The sequence below is a fragment of the Trachypithecus francoisi genome, unplaced genomic scaffold, assembly GCF_009764315.1.
Source record: "Trachypithecus francoisi isolate TF-2019V2 unplaced genomic scaffold, Tfra_2.0 Lachesis_group21, whole genome shotgun sequence".
In the NCBI taxonomy this organism is placed as follows: domain Eukaryota; kingdom Metazoa; phylum Chordata; class Mammalia; order Primates; family Cercopithecidae; genus Trachypithecus; species Trachypithecus francoisi.
The window spans coordinates 41,014,539-41,030,643 of NW_022681467.1; the positions used below are offsets into that span (position 1 = coordinate 41,014,539).

The 16,105-nt window shown below is 48.3% G+C and overlaps 1 protein-coding gene and 1 long non-coding RNA gene across 3 annotated transcripts in view; one reads left to right on the forward strand and one right to left on the reverse strand.

The window, feature by feature from the left end:
- Nucleotides 1-819: 819 nt before the first annotated feature.
- Nucleotides 820-6,210, reverse strand: LOC117068834. The gene is made up of 3 exons (XR_004431256.1): nucleotides 6,073-6,210; nucleotides 2,986-3,107; nucleotides 820-2,863 (listed from the first exon to the last, which is right to left on the reverse strand). It is a non-coding gene; the product is annotated as an uncharacterized LOC117068834 (long non-coding RNA).
- SYS1 (SYS1 golgi trafficking protein) overlaps nucleotides 6,038-16,105 on the forward strand; it is a 49,668-nt gene continuing 39,600 nt past the window's right edge. Inside the window, exons 1-4 of one of the 2 annotated variants that reach the window (XM_033186545.1) lie at nucleotides 6,038-6,320; nucleotides 6,534-6,698; nucleotides 8,307-8,374; nucleotides 9,565-10,158. In XM_033186545.1, the coding sequence (XP_033042436.1) occupies nucleotides 6,537-6,698; nucleotides 8,307-8,374; nucleotides 9,565-9,805 (471 nt within the window). In that variant the 5' untranslated portion in view covers nucleotides 6,038-6,320; nucleotides 6,534-6,536 and the 3' untranslated portion in view covers nucleotides 9,806-10,158. Of the gene's footprint in view, nucleotides 6,321-6,533; nucleotides 6,699-8,306; nucleotides 8,375-9,564; nucleotides 10,159-16,105 lie in introns of those variants that run through there. The other variant, XM_033186546.1, reaches the window with a different exon arrangement.

Genomic DNA, 16,105 nt, shown 5'->3' on the forward strand with positions numbered 1-16,105 from the left:
AGGTTGCAGTGAGCCAAGATCACGCCATTGCACTCTAGACTGAGCAACAAGAGTGAAACTCTGTCTTAAAAATAAAATAAAACAATAACAATAAAACAACAATACAACAATGAAAATAATACAAATAAAAATTAAAATATAGTATCACAACTATTTACATTGTATTAGATGTTTAGAGATGACTTAAAGAATGTGGGAGGACTGCATAGACTATATGCAAATACTATACCATTTTATATAAGGGATTTGAGCTTCTCTGGGTTTTCATATCTGCCAGAAGTCCTGGAACCAACTTGCCATGGATGCTGAGGGATGGCTATACTCAGAGGTCCTTCCACCCACTGTCATGCCTGGCATCATCCACCCTGCATAGAGAGAGGTTTGCAGAAAACCCCTGATCATTAGACACAGAACACAGAAAACCAGTTTCCTGACTCCCTCTGGTGTGAAGGAAAGAACAGGGAGGTTGGGGTGGAAAGTTAGATTGGAAAGACAGACACTCCAGATGTTTCTTAACTTTTGATTATTCCAGCTGACAAGACACGCCACACCTCAGTGTGTACTGAGTGTGAGTCGCTTCCTTCTCCAAGCCTCAGTTTCCTTATCTGTCACATCGGGACAATGTTTATACCTACATCCCTGGGGCTGTTGTGACAATAAGATGAGGCCAGGTAGATGAAAGCTGTATGTGACTGTAATGTCCAGTGCCCCTTTTTTTTTTTTTGAGACAGAGTCTTACTCTCTCAACCAGGCTGGAGTGCAGTGGTGCCATCTCAGCTCACTGCAATGTCTGCGTCCCAGGTTCAAGCCATTCTCCTGCCTCAGCCTCCCAAGCAGCTGGGATTACAAGCATGCACCACCACTCCCGGCTAATTTTTGTATTTTTAGTACAGACAGTGTTTCTCCATGTTGGCCAGGCTGGCCGAGAACTCCTGATTACAGGTGGATCCACCCACCTCAGCCTCCCAAAGTGTTGAACAGGCATGAACCACCTAGCCCAGCCTCCAGTGCACTTTTTGTTACACACTGAAAAGGAATAGTGTGTGGAGTCAAACTGACCTGGGTTGGAGTTCAGCTCTACCACTCACTGGCAGCATGGCTTTGGGTAAATGCCCCTTCTCTGAGCCTCAGAATCTGCATGTGTTCAGTGGGGCTATTAATAGTTCTCAACTCACAGGCTTGTTTTAGAAATTAAATAAGGATTAAATTATAAAAGTGCCTGTCGTACAGTAGATGCTCAGCAAATGTTCCTCCCCAAACACAGACACAAACAGCACTTAAAGCAACCTGGGTAACAAAGGGGTTTTCAGTCTGGAGGAGAAAACAGGCAGCTAATGAGCTCTCTCTCCAGTTTCCCTTCTAAGAGAGGAACTCACTGGCCAGAGTCCAGGATGGTCACCGATGCAGAGGACAGGCAGCCAACTCCAAGCCTCCCACGTGGGGTTTCCAAAAAACTGTGAGCACAGAGTTGCATAACCTGTCCCTGAGACACGTGTTTCTACTGAAGTGTCTTCATCAAATATTCCCAGAAAGGAAATATGGGAGCAGGGCAGTAGGGCAGCCTAGCCGGGGAGGAAGGGAGAGAGGGAGGGATCTAGAGAACACGAGAGTAGGAGTGACAGGAGGAAGAGAACGTACCACATTTAATGTGATCCTACTATGGGCCAGCCACCGGGCTTGTTTTGTCTGATACATTGTTAGATCCTTGCCATAAATCTGAGATCAGGCATTTCCGTTCCCACACTCCAAAGGAAGAAATAATAACAATCATATTATCATTGCCGATGTTAACATATCACTGACTACACATCAGGCGGTGGACTAGGCACACGTTTGACCCTCAGGACAGCCCATAACATGGGTACTATTCTGAACTCCACTTTATAGAAGAGGAAACCAACTAAGACTCAGAGACATGAAGTAACTTTCCCAAGGTCACCCAGCAGGACAGCAAGACGGCTGGAGAGCCAGGATTCGAATCTGAGCAGGGCTCTCCAGCCTATGGACCTATGGGAGAACATTTCCCAAGGGATTTATGGGGGTGGATTCAGAAGGTGACCTTAGCGATTGTCCTTACATGCACGCAGTGGGGCCCCAGTGTGAGAGTGACGGAAGAGACCAAGTGACCAGAGGCACTCCCCTCCCCTCCACCCAGAGGACAATTTGTCCCAGCTTGTGGCTGTTCGTCACTCTGCCTCTGACCTAAAGTTTAACATTTCATTCATAAGTTTGGAACCACAGACTTGGCAGCGTAGGAAGAACCCTTGGAGACCGGCTATTCAAATCCAAACCCCTCATATTACAGATGAAAAAAACCCTGAAGCCGGAATGTGACTCGCCAAGGTCACAGAGCAGTCTTCTGTTGGATGAAGGAGCTGGTTTAGGGTCAACTACAGACCATCTTGTGCTGTAGTTACCAAATGTGGGTGCACCTCTGGATCACTTGGGGAACTCTTTAAATACGCAGATCTCCACAATTCTGCTTTGGGAGATTTGGACTTAGGTTTGCAAACAAGGACTGGAAATTTGAATATCCAATATGTTCCTCAGGTGATTCAGATGGCACAGCTCCACGACAGCATCTGCAAGTTGGAGTCCCTCTTCTTTCATTTGATAGTTTGGGATACTGGGACCCACTGGGGACTCGCCCGAGGTAACATAGCAAGCCAGTGGGGCTCTAGTTCAGACTCTGTGGCCTGAAGCAGACTGCTTGTGTTCAAATTTCAAGATGGGCCAATGAAGCTAAGCAAGGGGGTTGCCATGATTTTCCCCAGCTCTTGGTTTCCTTCTTGGATCCAAATTAAGACAGAGGATGGTATGCATTTCTGAAGCTTGGCAAGGCGGGAATCCAAGAACTGAATTCCTGAAGGGAAAAGGAAAGGGTGGGAGGTTAGCTTGCACGCCCAGTGGGGTTTTCCCAGAGGTGAGCTCCGGACTCCAGGGATGACATCAGACATTCCAACCAGCCCTAATGTCGAAAGCTACCTGTGTTTTCTAGTTCAGCAGAGGGTAGGGAGGGCCTTCCCTATTGGGAGGAGATGGGGTGGAGTGGGCCCAGCTGTGACATGAAGGGGGCAGAGTCCAGGAAGAGCCACGCATTCCAGCACCTGCAAGGAAGACAGCAGCCCTGGCTATTGTACCCTTTTCCTAAGCCTTCCCTCCCATTTCTCCCTAATCCCTCACCCCAGGGCTAACTGAGCAGAGAGATTCACTGCCCCTTTTCCACTTCCTGCTACTCCACCACCCGACTATTTTACTATCTCCCTTCCTTCATTTCCTTCTTCCTCCCTCCCTTCCTCCCTTCTTTCCTCTTCTTTTATTCTAAAATGGCATCTCAGCTGGACACAGCGGCTTATGCTTGTAATTCTAACACTTTGGGAGGCCAAGGTAGGAGGATTGCTTGAGCCCAGGGTTCAGGACCAGCCTGGACAACATAGGGATACCCTGTCTCTGCAACAAAATAAAATAAAATAGACTGAAAAATTTAAAAAGTCAAGTGTGGGCCGGGCGTGGTGATTCATGCCTATAATCCCAGCACTTTGGGAGGCTGAGAGGGGCAAATCACTTGAGGTCAGGAGTCCAGACCAGCCTGGCCAACATGGTGAAATCCTGTCTCTACTAAAAATACAAAAATTAGCTGGGCATGATGGCACATGCCTGTAATCCCAGCTACTCAGGAGGCTGAGGCATGAGACTTGCTTGAACCTGGGAGGCAGAGGTTACAGTGAGCCAAGATCATGTCACTGCACCCCAGCCTGAGCGACAGAGCAAGAGTCCATTTCAAAAAAAGCCAGGTGTGGTGGCACATGCCTGTGGTCTCAGCTATTTGGGAGGCCGAGGCTTCGGCCTGAGAGTTTGAGGGAACAGTGAGCCGTGATTGCAGCACTGCACACCAGCATGGGTGACAGAGTAAGACCCTGTTTCAAAGAATCAAACTAAACCAAACCAAAACTAAACTAAAAGGCATCTTGATGTTTGGAGTCAGTTATCCTGAATTTGAATCTCAGCTCTGCTCCCTGTAAGCTCTCTGACCTAGAGAGTCACACCACCTCCCCCATAGCCTAGTTTCCTCCTCTATAAAAAGGGGATAATAGCTATATATTCTGATTGTGAGGATTAAACAAGATCATGTAAACACTTAAGAAACAGATGTTTTCTCAGAAACACTAGATTATGTGCATCATCAGTGAACTAGAGGAATTTGAATACATATTTGTTGAACTGAATTGAGGTGCCTTAAATAATGGTTGAGCTGGAAAGCACCTAAGAGATCTTTGGGCCTTAGTAACTCCCTAACTGGCGTCCAAGTCAACTGTTCAGGGTATTTCCAAATGATAAGGACAATCACATACTCTCAATAAAGTTTGAGGTTTCTTTACTTTTGTCTGGAATTGTATCAGCTCAAGGTGATAACATGGCTAACACAAGCCGTTCAGAAATTCTGATTGGCAGTTACATGGCTTTTTGATAAGTTTTTTTTTTTCTTTTTTTGAGATGGAGTCTCACTCTTTCCCCCAGGCTGGAGTGCAGTGGCCGATCTTGGCTCCCTGCAAGCTCTGCCTCCCAGGTTCACGCCATTCTCCTGCCTCAGCCTCCCGAGTAGCTGGGACTACAGGCACCCACCACCACGCCCGGCTAATTTTCTGTATTTTTAATAAAGATGGGGTTTCACCGTGTTAGCCAGGATGGTCTCAATCTCCTGACCTCGTGATCTGCCCACCTCAGCCTCCCAAAGTGCTGGGATTACAGGCGTGAGACCACGCCGGGCCTAAGTTTTTTTTAATAAGAAAATAATTACTGGAAGGTAGATTAAATGGTGGAAAACATTAATCATGTCCAACTCCTCATTTCATAAACAAGGAAGCTGAGGTTTAAAGAAGGAAGTGGCTTCCTGGTCACACTGGGTGGCACAGCTGGCCCTAAAACCCAAATTCTTTTCCTGGAACCAGTTACTTCCCTTCTTTCCACTCCAGAGAGGGGGAACCTAGGATCTATGAAGTTGATGGGTTTTCTTCTGCTGGAATAGGAATAAGTGAGTCATTGACTTGCTGTTGCTTTCTCTGTTCTTGACTCATTCAGCAAATATTTACTGACTGTCCACCATTCGGATTTGGAAGATAGATAAAATAGTCATGGCAGCAGAGAGGGTCAGGATTTACTCCTAGGTGCGACTTCAGAACCTGTGCTTTTTCCCATTTGACACCCACATTTTAAAACACCCACTACTCTGCCTTCTAATATAGTTCAACTGTCTGCCTTCTAATATAGTTCAACTGTGTCTCAGGGCAGGGACTGTCTTACATGTACATGTTCTAGCCTTCCTACCACCCAGTGGGTGCGAAATCAATGTTGTAGCATTGAGGAAACACTTGAATTTAATTTTATTTATTTATTTTGAGACGGAGTTTTGCTCTTGTTGCCCAGGCTGGAGTGCAATGGCACGATCTCGGTTCACCGCAACCTCTGCCTCCCAGGTTCAAGCAATTCTCCTGCCTCAGCCTCCCAAGTAGCTAGGATTACAGGCATGCGCCACCACGCCTGGCTAATTTTGTATTTTTAGTAGAGACTGGGTTTCTCCATGTTGGTCAGGCTGGTTTCGAACTCCCGATCTCAGGTAATCCGCCCACCTCAGCCTCCCAAAGTGCTGGGATTACAGGCGTGAGCCACCGCACCCAGCCAACACTTGAATTTTAATCCTTACTTTGCTACTGTGTCGCTGAAACAGTATGTTGCTTTCCTTCTCTGGCCATTAGCTTAACTATCCGTATAGCGGTAACAGTGGCAAACTCCTAACTGGAGGAGCTTGCAGGTCCATTTCAAGTTATCAGACTCTAACTAGGAGAAAACACTGAGAATTTAGGCTGAAAATAGCGACACAGTTTATCACCTCGTTAATTCCCAAACATTACCGCGTCCTAATCCACCCCACCTCCCTCTCGCCTAGCCGCCTTCCTTTAAAAGAAAATTTCCCTCTAGAGGGCGCGCAAGCTCTGCGGCCTTCGTTCCTCACTTCCGTTTGCCTTCACTCTTCCTTCTGCGCATGTGCTCAGTTCGCTATCCGGCGGCTAGTACCTGGTTCAGGCGGTTCAGGCAAAGGTTGCACCCACTACGCCTGCGCAACCTCAGCCCCGCCCCTCCGCTGCTTTCCCCGGAAACGCTTCTTTCCTACGCAGTCGCTCCCGCCGCTGCGGTCGCTGGAGCTTTGCCTCTCTAGGCCGGCAGTGCCTCTCCTCCATGGTCATGTCTATCAGCGCTGTTTTGGGAGCCCGCGGGTGAGGTCGGGCCACGTTCGAGCACTTCGATCGTCGAGTCTGTCACTGGTGAGTAGACCCCAGAGGAGCTCGTGTACGGGCGGGGGCCGCGCAGCCGGAATGGGCTGGATTTCCCCTCACTCTGAGAATGGGTCTGTCCGCCCCGCCTTCCCCCTAACTCTTGGAATGGGCTCACCCCTTGGTTCCAGTCCCTCCTCCCGGGCTGGGCGGCGTTGCCATGGCGACGGGCCGCTGGCTGAGGCCCGGCTGGTGTCCCTGCAGGGCATGGCGGGTCAGTTCCGCAGCTACGTGTGGGACCCGCTGCTGATCCTGTCGCAGATCGTCCTCATGCAGACCGTGTATTACGGCTCGCTGGGCCTGTGGCTGGCGCTGGTGGACGGGCTAGTGCGAAGCAGCCCCTCGCTGGACCAGATGTTCGACGCCGAGGTAGGGTCCCCGGGCTGGCGCGGGTGGGGTCTCGGCCTCCCCGAGTAGGCTTTGTGATCCAGCACTACTGTGCTGTAGACCTGGCTGGGTCACCTTCTTGCTTTGTAGCCCTGGGAAAGGGATTTCACCTTTCTGAGCCTCAGTTGCCTCATCCATAAAATGGAATGACAGCAGAGGCTGATTAGTACAAAGGAAAGGGCCTGGATGTTAATACAATAAACACGTCTGTGTTCCAGGCAACTGTGATACATTTCCTTTCTGATACTCTGGGAAAGTGATTTAACTTCTCTTAGCTAGGTTCTCAGGTGCCACACCGGAGAGAGGAGTAGATAAAAGAGCATTCATGCGAGTACAGTGGAAACTGCCTGGACTTTGGGGTCAGGACAGGCCTCCGTTTAAGATCCACTTACTAGCTGTGTGACCTGGGGCAAATGTCACCTCTGTGAACTTGTTTTCCTGTCTTCAAAACCATGAGACTAGTTGCAAAGAGGTCGTGGACTGCAATATAAAGAGCATGTGCGTTGGATTCAGAAAAGCAAGTGTTCAATCTAGGCCTAACCCTATAATACTAGCTGTGGGACCTTGGGCAAGTTGCTTCCCCTTTCTGAGCCTTTTCTGAAACGTGGGCAGAATACTCCTGTCATGTCACCCTCAACAAAATGTTACAAGGCGCAGAGGGGTTTAGGAATAAGAAAGTACTTCGTAAAGTGTAAAGGAAGCCTGTAAGTTGTTACATCTAAGGGGCAGCTGTGGCGTGTGGTGGTGAGCACAGTTCTTAAAGGCAGGAGACCTGGGATGGAGTCCTTGCTCCTGCTGCTTGTTCTCTGCGTAGCCTGTGGGCAAGTTATTGTACAAAAAGTGTTAAGAATCAAAAGAAGAAGAATGGCTTTGTGAGGTTTTTTTAGGGATAATACAAGATTATGTATGTCAAAGACCTTTCTTTGTCAGCTGAAAGTGTGGTGCAGATGTTTGGCATTTGATAGTATTATGTTAGATAGTGGAGGCTGCACACCCACCATGTGCCTAGTTGTAGTCTCGTAGGAGCTTCTATCCTGGGAAGAGCCATGGGAATGCTGGGCTTTGTTGAAGAGCCATCTGATGCACACCACCTGGGTTCTAGACTAGGGATCAGCAAACCTTTCCTTTAAGGGTGAAGTAGTAAGGATTTTAGGTCACAATTACTCAGCTCTGCTATTGTAGCACAGAAGCTGCTATAGACAAATACATAAGTGAATAGGTGTGGCTGTGTTTCAATAAAACTTTATGTACAGGAGCAGATGCCTGGCCTATGGAGCCATAGTCAGCTGAACGCTGTTCTAGACTTTACTCTTGGTGTTTATTACTTTGGGCAACTTAACTTGTCTGAGCTTTTACGTCCTCCTTTGTAAAATGAAAATAATCCCTTTCCACCTGCTGTGAGAAACAAATGAAATCCCATAATGGATGTCTATGAAAGCACCTAGTTGGAAATAGGCTGCCGTACAAATGAAGGGAGGTATTATCTTCTGTGCTCTGGGAAGAATGCTTGTTCCTTAGGAGGCTTGCTGAGATCCTGGGGCTCTGCCATGTCACTTCTGCAGCATATTTCCATTTGTGATTCCCCCTCAGATCCTGGGCTTTTCCACCCCTCCAGGCCGGCTCTCCATGATGTCCTTCATCCTCAACGCCCTCACCTGGTGAGTATCACCAGTTTGGCTATCCAGCTTTTGGGCTCTTAGCTCTGGGACTAACTTCCTAAGTTCGAACATGAGACAGGCTGGCACTTGTTTCTGGGGAGTGGTGGAGTAAGGTGGGCGACAGAGGCCAATTCTGGGACTGGCTGTATCATGGGCCTCCTTCCATTGTTATTCTGACTTACCTGGAAAGCTATTATGTCACTATGTTTGTGCTGCCTGCAAGACAACTTCCATCTCAGATAACTTCCCTGACGTGGAGTGAGCTGAGGAAAGGATTCGATCGAGAGGCAGGAGAACTGAGTTCTGTTCTTGGTTTGTGTGCCATTGGCCAAGTTACCTGCCATGGGCCTCAGGCTCCTCTTTTGTCCATGAGGGGTTGGACTCGGTGACGTCTAAGGTCACACATAATCATTGCCTATCTCTTAAGAGGCAGTTTAGCATAGTGATCAAGGTCTCAGGCTCTGGAGGCAGACTTATTTGGCTTTGAACCTCAACTTTACCACTAGTCTAGTGACTTTGGACAAGTTAATCAACCATAGTTGCCTCATCAGTAAAATGGGGCTAATAATATTACCTACCTCATAGTTGTAAGGATTAAATAAGTTAATTCACAAGAAGGACTTAGAACAATGCCTTGCACGTTATTATTATTCTTGTCCTTACACTGGAGGTTGAAAACTGGTGGGCTGACTTTGACCTAAATTTGTCTTCCAGATAGGTTCTATTTGGCTTACATAGATGTCAGCCCACACATGGTGTTTAAAACATTTTTTCCACTTAGTTGAAAATCAGGCTATTTTATATAAAAATTCAGATTTCTGGCTTCTCTTGAATAATGGAATGACTGATTGATTCCAGGCCAGCCTTCTAGCGTGGTAAGATTTGCCTAGATGCAAGTAACTACTGCCCCCACTTTAGCTAGAACATATGTGCTTCAGGGTGTCATAATCCCCACCAATTCCTAGTATCCCCTAGTGACAACTGCCATCAATCATCAAGCTCATACTCAGTCAACTTCACTCTTGACATTACCCGCCAGGTTCTTCCAGGCATCTAATATCATAACCCTTGCTTCACACTTACCTTGTCACTTCTGATCACTATGCTGCCATCCTAATTGTCCCTACCCTCCCAAATAACCTAAGACCAGGACAACCCAGTGACAACTCACTGCTGTCCTCTCCCCACAGTGCCCTGGGCTTGCTGTACTTCATCCGGCGAGGAAAGCAGTGTCTGGATTTCACTGTCACTGTCCATTTCTTTCACCTCCTGGGCTGCTGGTTCTACAGCTCCCGTTTCCCCTCGGCGCTGACCTGGTGGCTGGTCCAAGCCGTGTGCATTGCACTCATGGCTGTCATCGGGGAGTACCTGTGCATGCGGACGGAGCTCAAGGAGATACCCCTCAACTCAGCCCCTAAATCCAATGTCTAGAATCCGGCCCTTTGGACATCCTGCTGACACTTGGGCCCCTTAACACCTTGGGCTGCCCAGACCCTACAGATGAGGTCCAGCCCAGATCTGAGAGGAACCCTGGAAATGTGAACTGTCTGTTGGTGTGGGAGAGATAGTGAGGGCCTGTCAAAGAAGGCAGGTAGCAGTCAGCATGACAGCTGCAAGAATGGCCTCTGTCTGCTGAAGCCTTGGTATCTGAGAGGTCAGGAAGGGGACCTCTTTGAGAGTAATAACAGAATTGGAACCATGCCACTTTTGAGCCACAATACCTGTCACCAGCCTGTTGTTTTAAGAGAGAAAAATCATCAAGGATATCTGATTGGAGCAAACCACTTCTTTAGTCATCTGTCTTACCTCCCTGGGACAGCTGTTACCTTTGCATTGTTGCCAAATCACAGCAGTTATGTTGGAGAAACGCTTGGTTTCCGGATCCAGAGCCACAGAAAGAAATATAGGCGTAAAGTGTTAGGCTGCTGTCAGGGAGAGGATGGCAGATGGATGCATCAAGCACAAGGAAAATGCACAACCTGTGCCCTGTTATACGCACGTTTGTGTGCACCCAAGAACCTATGACTTTCTTCCAGTTCCTTCTGCCAGGTCCCCATCCTGCTGCCAGCTCTCAACATAGCAGGCCATAGGACCCAGAGAAGAATCCCAGCGTTGCTCAAAGTCTAACCATCATAAAGACACTGCCTGTCTTCTAGGAATGACCAGGCACCCAACTCCCACTGGACTCCAGTTCTTTTTCCTGCCTTATTTAGAATTCTGTGGCAGGAAGGGTATGATGGGTTCCCAGAGACAAGAAGCCCAACCTTCTGGCCTGGGCTGTGCCGATAGCGCTGAGGGAGATAGGAATTTGCTGCTAAGATTTTTCTTTGGGGTTTCCTCTGTGAGGGGCTTGCAGCTGTCCTTCCTGTGTATATAAATACAGTATTTTCCACGGTTCTGCCTGTACTTACTTTGTAATGCCACGGTTGAGATTGAGAGAGATCAGCGCAGCCAGGCAAGGGAACTCTAAAGAATTATTAGGCCACCTTCTCCCTTTCCTGGACCCCAGAGTCATTCCTCCATTTGGTTAAAATACTCAGTGCAGGGAACTCTTACATCCTATCTCCTTCCCTTGCAATGTCCCCTGCTATGCCTCAGGTGAACCACGTGATTCTTGGGTTTCCTTTCCTACTTGCTAGTGATTTCTGAACGTGTTCAATGGAGTGGCACACAGTCTAGACCCACTTCTGCATTGAAACCTTCACTGTTCCTCTTTGGTTTCTTGGGAGCTTTCCCAAGAGAGCTGTCAGTTTTCAGCTGTCAGTGTTATGGCAACCCAAATGAGTTTTGCTATCTCCCTGAGAAGCCCGTCCGACCTCCTGGCTGTCAGCCCTACAGAGTAGGGAGTTGATACTGACAGGATGAAGGTTTAGGAGTAAATATGCCTGGGAAGAGACTGGGAAGGTTCTAGGGTGAGGCACCTCAGTAACTCATGGTGCCTTGGCCAAGTTGGAAGGAAGCAGTTTGTTAATGGGGCACGGTAATCCTGGCTGCAGGGTCTAGGAGGTAAGACCAGCTGGGATGACCTTCCCTGGGTTGATCCGTTTCCCTCTAAGCAACACAAACTGTACAGGCATGTGACTGACTTTGAAAGAACACCCATCATGTGGCTGCTGTCACCCTTGACCAGCCGTGGTGGTGGTTACTCCATCTGTGGTTGGAGCACCTCTTTGGGATTCACTTCAAGGTCTTGTGCCTATTTTTCTGCATATCTTCTGTGATGACAAATCTCTGTCCCTTGCGTGTTAATTTGATTTTTAGAAATGGCCAAAAGTCACGTGATCCAAACTTTTTTTCAGTTCTATGGAGACTGAGCTGCATGATAGTTGGGGATCAAAAATATGTGACCTTAATGAGATTTTTATGATTTCTAAAGTAACAATAAAAGCAGTTTTTAGAGTTGAGTTCCAGAGAGGGCAGGGCAATGGCAGTGACATGTTTGTCATTTTAATAATAAATAACATATATTGAGTACTTAAGAGGTGTCCAGCAGCGTGGGGTGAGTGCTTTATGTCTCTTTTCAACATCTTCACAAGAACCCTCTGAAGTAAGAAGTAATGTCATCTGTTTCTTACAGATAAGAGAACTGTAAGGAACTTACTCAAGGTGACTTTTTAGGAGCTGGCAGAGCCAGGATTTGGGCTTTGATAGTGATATTAATAAGCTCATTTTGAAGAGGTCAATAGTTAGGGATGTATAAGTTCTGACTGGTTAAACAGTCTGGTTAGTCTATCACCTTATCACATCATGTTATCCTGTCATATTTTTTAAAATACCAAGGATGAATAGTACCTTATAAACATTAGTAGCTTTCTAAGAAAAGCTGATATGCAGTACATTAAATATAGCCAGACATTTCCTTCTTTTTTTTTTTTTTTTTTGAGGCAGGGTCTCACTCTGTCACCCAGGCTAGAGTGCAGTGGTGTGATCTTGGCTCACTGTAGCCTCAACCTCCCAGGCTCAATGATCTTCCTGCCTCAGCACCCCCAGTAGCTGGGACTACAGGCACATGCCACCATGCCTGGCTAATTTTTGTATTTATTTATTTATTTTATTTATTTATTTATTTTTTTAGAGACAGGGCTTTGTCACTTTGCCCAGGCTGGTCTCGAACTCCTGGGCTCAAGAGATCCACCTGCCTTGTCCTCCCAAAGTGCTGGAATTTTACGGGTGTGAGCCACCAAGCCCAGCTGGCCTTTTTTTTTTTTTGAGGCAGAGTTTCACTCCGCCTTCATTACCCAGGCTGGAGTGCAGTGGCCTGATCTCAGCTCACTGCAACCTCTGCCTCCCAGGTTCAAGCAATTCTCGTACTTCAGCCTCCCAAGTAGCTGGAATTACAGGTGTGCACCACCATGCTTGGCTAATTTTTTAATTTTTCATAGAGACAGGGTTTCATCCTGTTGGCCAGGCTGGTCTCAAACTCTTGGCCTCTCAAGTGATCACCCACCTCAGCCTCCCAAAGTGCTGGGATTACAGGCCTGAGCCACTGTGCCCAGCATTGGCCAGAGATTTTCAAGTGATCTTAGGAATGTGGGAAATCTATTTCCAAAGGATAAAGGATGGTACCTAGATAAGATAGTACTAGCCCACTACTGAGTTGGCATATCTCTTAACTCTCCAGGTGTCTGAAGTTGCCCTCCCTTTTTCCCACCCACCACGTGAACTCAGGCCGTTCAGAGAGAAAACTGGAAACTCCTACATAGCTGATGCTCAGAATAGTTTATAACCCTTAAAAGAGAACAGGAAAAGAAAAAGGGATGTCTGGCTCAGAGGGTACTTCTAACCCCTCGCTCTAGGCAGCCCTGTCCATATCAGTGCCAAATGAGAGCCAGGATGGCAGCCAGCAGACATCAGGGGGTACAATCTGAAGCTCCAGGACTCCCAACATCCTGGAGGGTACACAGTTCAAACAGGCTCCCCTGGACAGGAATCCCCTTGGACTCCTTCCTCAGTGACTCCCAGGTCAGAGTAGCTTCCTTCTGCCAGCCCCAGAAGGCAGTCAGTGCATAGGTGTGGAACACCTTGTACTGGCAGCCCGGGGACCACGGAATCTCAGAAGCAGGGCCCTGGGGACCTAGGGCAGGAGGAATAGGGATGGAATCAGCGTACAAGAGAACTCTTCTGTGCAGAGATTAAAAACCACCGTCTTAAGGTTTTCTGTTGGAAAGTAGTAAAGGGTGGTAGAAATAGCATTGAGGCAGGAGGGAGTAGAGGGAGCTGAGGGTTTTAATCCCTGCCCTGCCACTACCTGGGCAAGTCACAGTCATAGGGGCCCAATTCTGAAAGGCTTTAGAGAGCTGCAGTGGAGTACAAAGTCCTGGAGTCCCATTACTACCTGTGAGATCTTGGGTAAACTATGTTATCTCCCTTACCTAGATTTCCTCATATGTAAAATGAGCGTAATAATGGTACTTATTTCCCTGGGTTTTGTTTTGCCTTGTTTTCTGGTAGGTCAACACTTAATTCTATAAAATGGAAAAAGTGTTCCCTCCCTGGTTTTATCGTGAAGATGCAATGAGATGTCATGTGTAAAGCGTTTAGCCCAGCACCTGACATGTAGGAAGTGATCCATAATTCTAGGCAATTATTAGGCTACCACCTCCCTCTCCATTTTACAGAACAGGAGACATTTTTCTTCTGAGCCTGTGTTTTCAAATGTTGGGGGATAGGCTTGCCAGCCCTCTAGGTACCACTACCAAGTATTGAGCTCCTATGTGGCATGTACTACAAAGTGATTTATGTGTATTCTTACTCAGTCCAATAAGGTAAGCACCACTATTTCCCCCATTTTGCAGACAAACTGAGGATTGGGAGTAAACAACTTTTTTCCCATTACAAAGTTGATAAGAAGCTAGCCCTGTCTGCCTCATCCTCTTTTCACATTCCAGTTATGTTTATGTGTGATCCAGACAATTGTGAGACAGACAGACTTAGGGATCTAGATGCCGTATGCCGTATTAGCAAAAGGTTGTGAATGTAAATATACATTTGGCTTGTTAACAAGTAGATAGCTCCCTAAAGGTGGGTAGTTAGGTAGCTGCTCATAAGTGAGAAATGGAGCCAGGACTGACTGGCCATAGGGCTTTATGATGATGACCCTGGTGTGGCGTGGGAAAAGGCCAAACATTTGTTCAGTGCCCCACAAACTGGCTTCTCCTGCATCAAGCTTGATTTGCTTAAAAACCCCTGAAAAAGACACTAGTACCACTATTTTATAAACATGAAATAGGCTCAGAGAGGTCAGGTGACTTCTAAAAAGTCACTCAATATAAAATCAGATTCACACACTTCAATTTTTTCCCAGTTAACTGTTAAGCAGCCATTTCTGGGGTGGCTTCCTCCCCAAATCAGTGTTACTGGGCCCAGAGGAGGAGCTTTAGGTTGAATGGTTAAACAAAGGGAGGTTGGTAGTGGGGAGACCCCTGCTGTGGAATTGTGGGAGGCAGGTGGCCAGAGGCCTAAGTGCCTGGGCAGGTGGGATGAGGTGGAAGGAGCCTACTGCTGGGATTCCTTCACTCCCAGGCCTGTCCCTTGCTGCCCTGGCCATGCTGGGTCCCCGCCTTCACACACAGCCCTCCCCTATACTCGGTGGCATTCCCAGTGGGCAACTGGGGCCCAGCTCCAGCTCTCTGGAGCAAAGTGAAGTTACCAGTCTCACTCAGGCCCACCCCAATCCAGCCTCCACTTGGGGCTCCCTGGGCAGGCCCCCCTGAAGGCTAGTGCAAGGGGGCTCCCCAGAAAGGGTCGGGTTTTTTAGCTGGGAGGGCGCTGTGTTGACTGTCCGCTGACAGTGCGCTCAGGACAGAAGTTCACGCAAAGATTGATGGAATGGAAGAGTGAGTAGAGATTATTTTTGAAAGTTGATGGAATTGAAAATACCCAGCAAGGGAACCGCCATGGAGACTGTCCAGGAAATGGGCTGGAGTGCAAGCTGGGTGGGAAGACCGCTGGAAGTGGAGGTTACTGGGGTGGAGGTGGTGCGGGAAGTGGCGGGGTGGTGGGGGCGGAGGTAGGCACCGTAGGGGAGCTCCAGGAAGATTGCGCTGAGAGGTGAGCTCTGGAGCGCGCAGCAGCCACTATGTGTGCTAAGCAGTCCCCGTGCCGTGGCTCCGTCCAGGCTGGTCCGCGCGGCTGCTGATGCCCAGTCTTGGTGCCCAGTAATAGTGGGGAGGAGTGTGAGTGGGTGGGGTGGGGGGCGAAGTCCATCCAATCGTTCTCCCTCTCTCCCAAACTGGAGATCTATCTTCATCGCTGCCCTGACCCCCACCCCTGGAGAGCTGTGTGCCCCTCAATGGCTCCACTGCTCTCCCGAGGGCGCCCACTCCACGCAGCCTGCCTCTGGGGAATATGGAGGCCTTTGTCCAGAGAAAACTCGGGCTCCCTTGGCTTTCCTCTCCGCAACGTCTAAGTTAGGGCCCTGTGACTCCTACCGACAGAGGGTGACCCCGGCCAGATGGGGTCGACCAGGGCCTGGGGTTGAGGTCTTTGGATTGAGGGTGAACCTGCCATGTCATGCTGGAGCAGTAGAGATGCAGTACCAGCTCCTCCGCCTGATCCGGTGCCTTCTTCGATCTGTGACCAAGGCAGGACACATTTGGAAACCCAGCTGACATCCACTTTTTGACACCAGCCGCAATGCAATCAGTTTTTGACAATCAGTTTTTGACAGTCAGGTCGCAATGCACGCACATGACCCACAGGGTGCTGGGGCTATTCCGTCTGCCTCGTGAC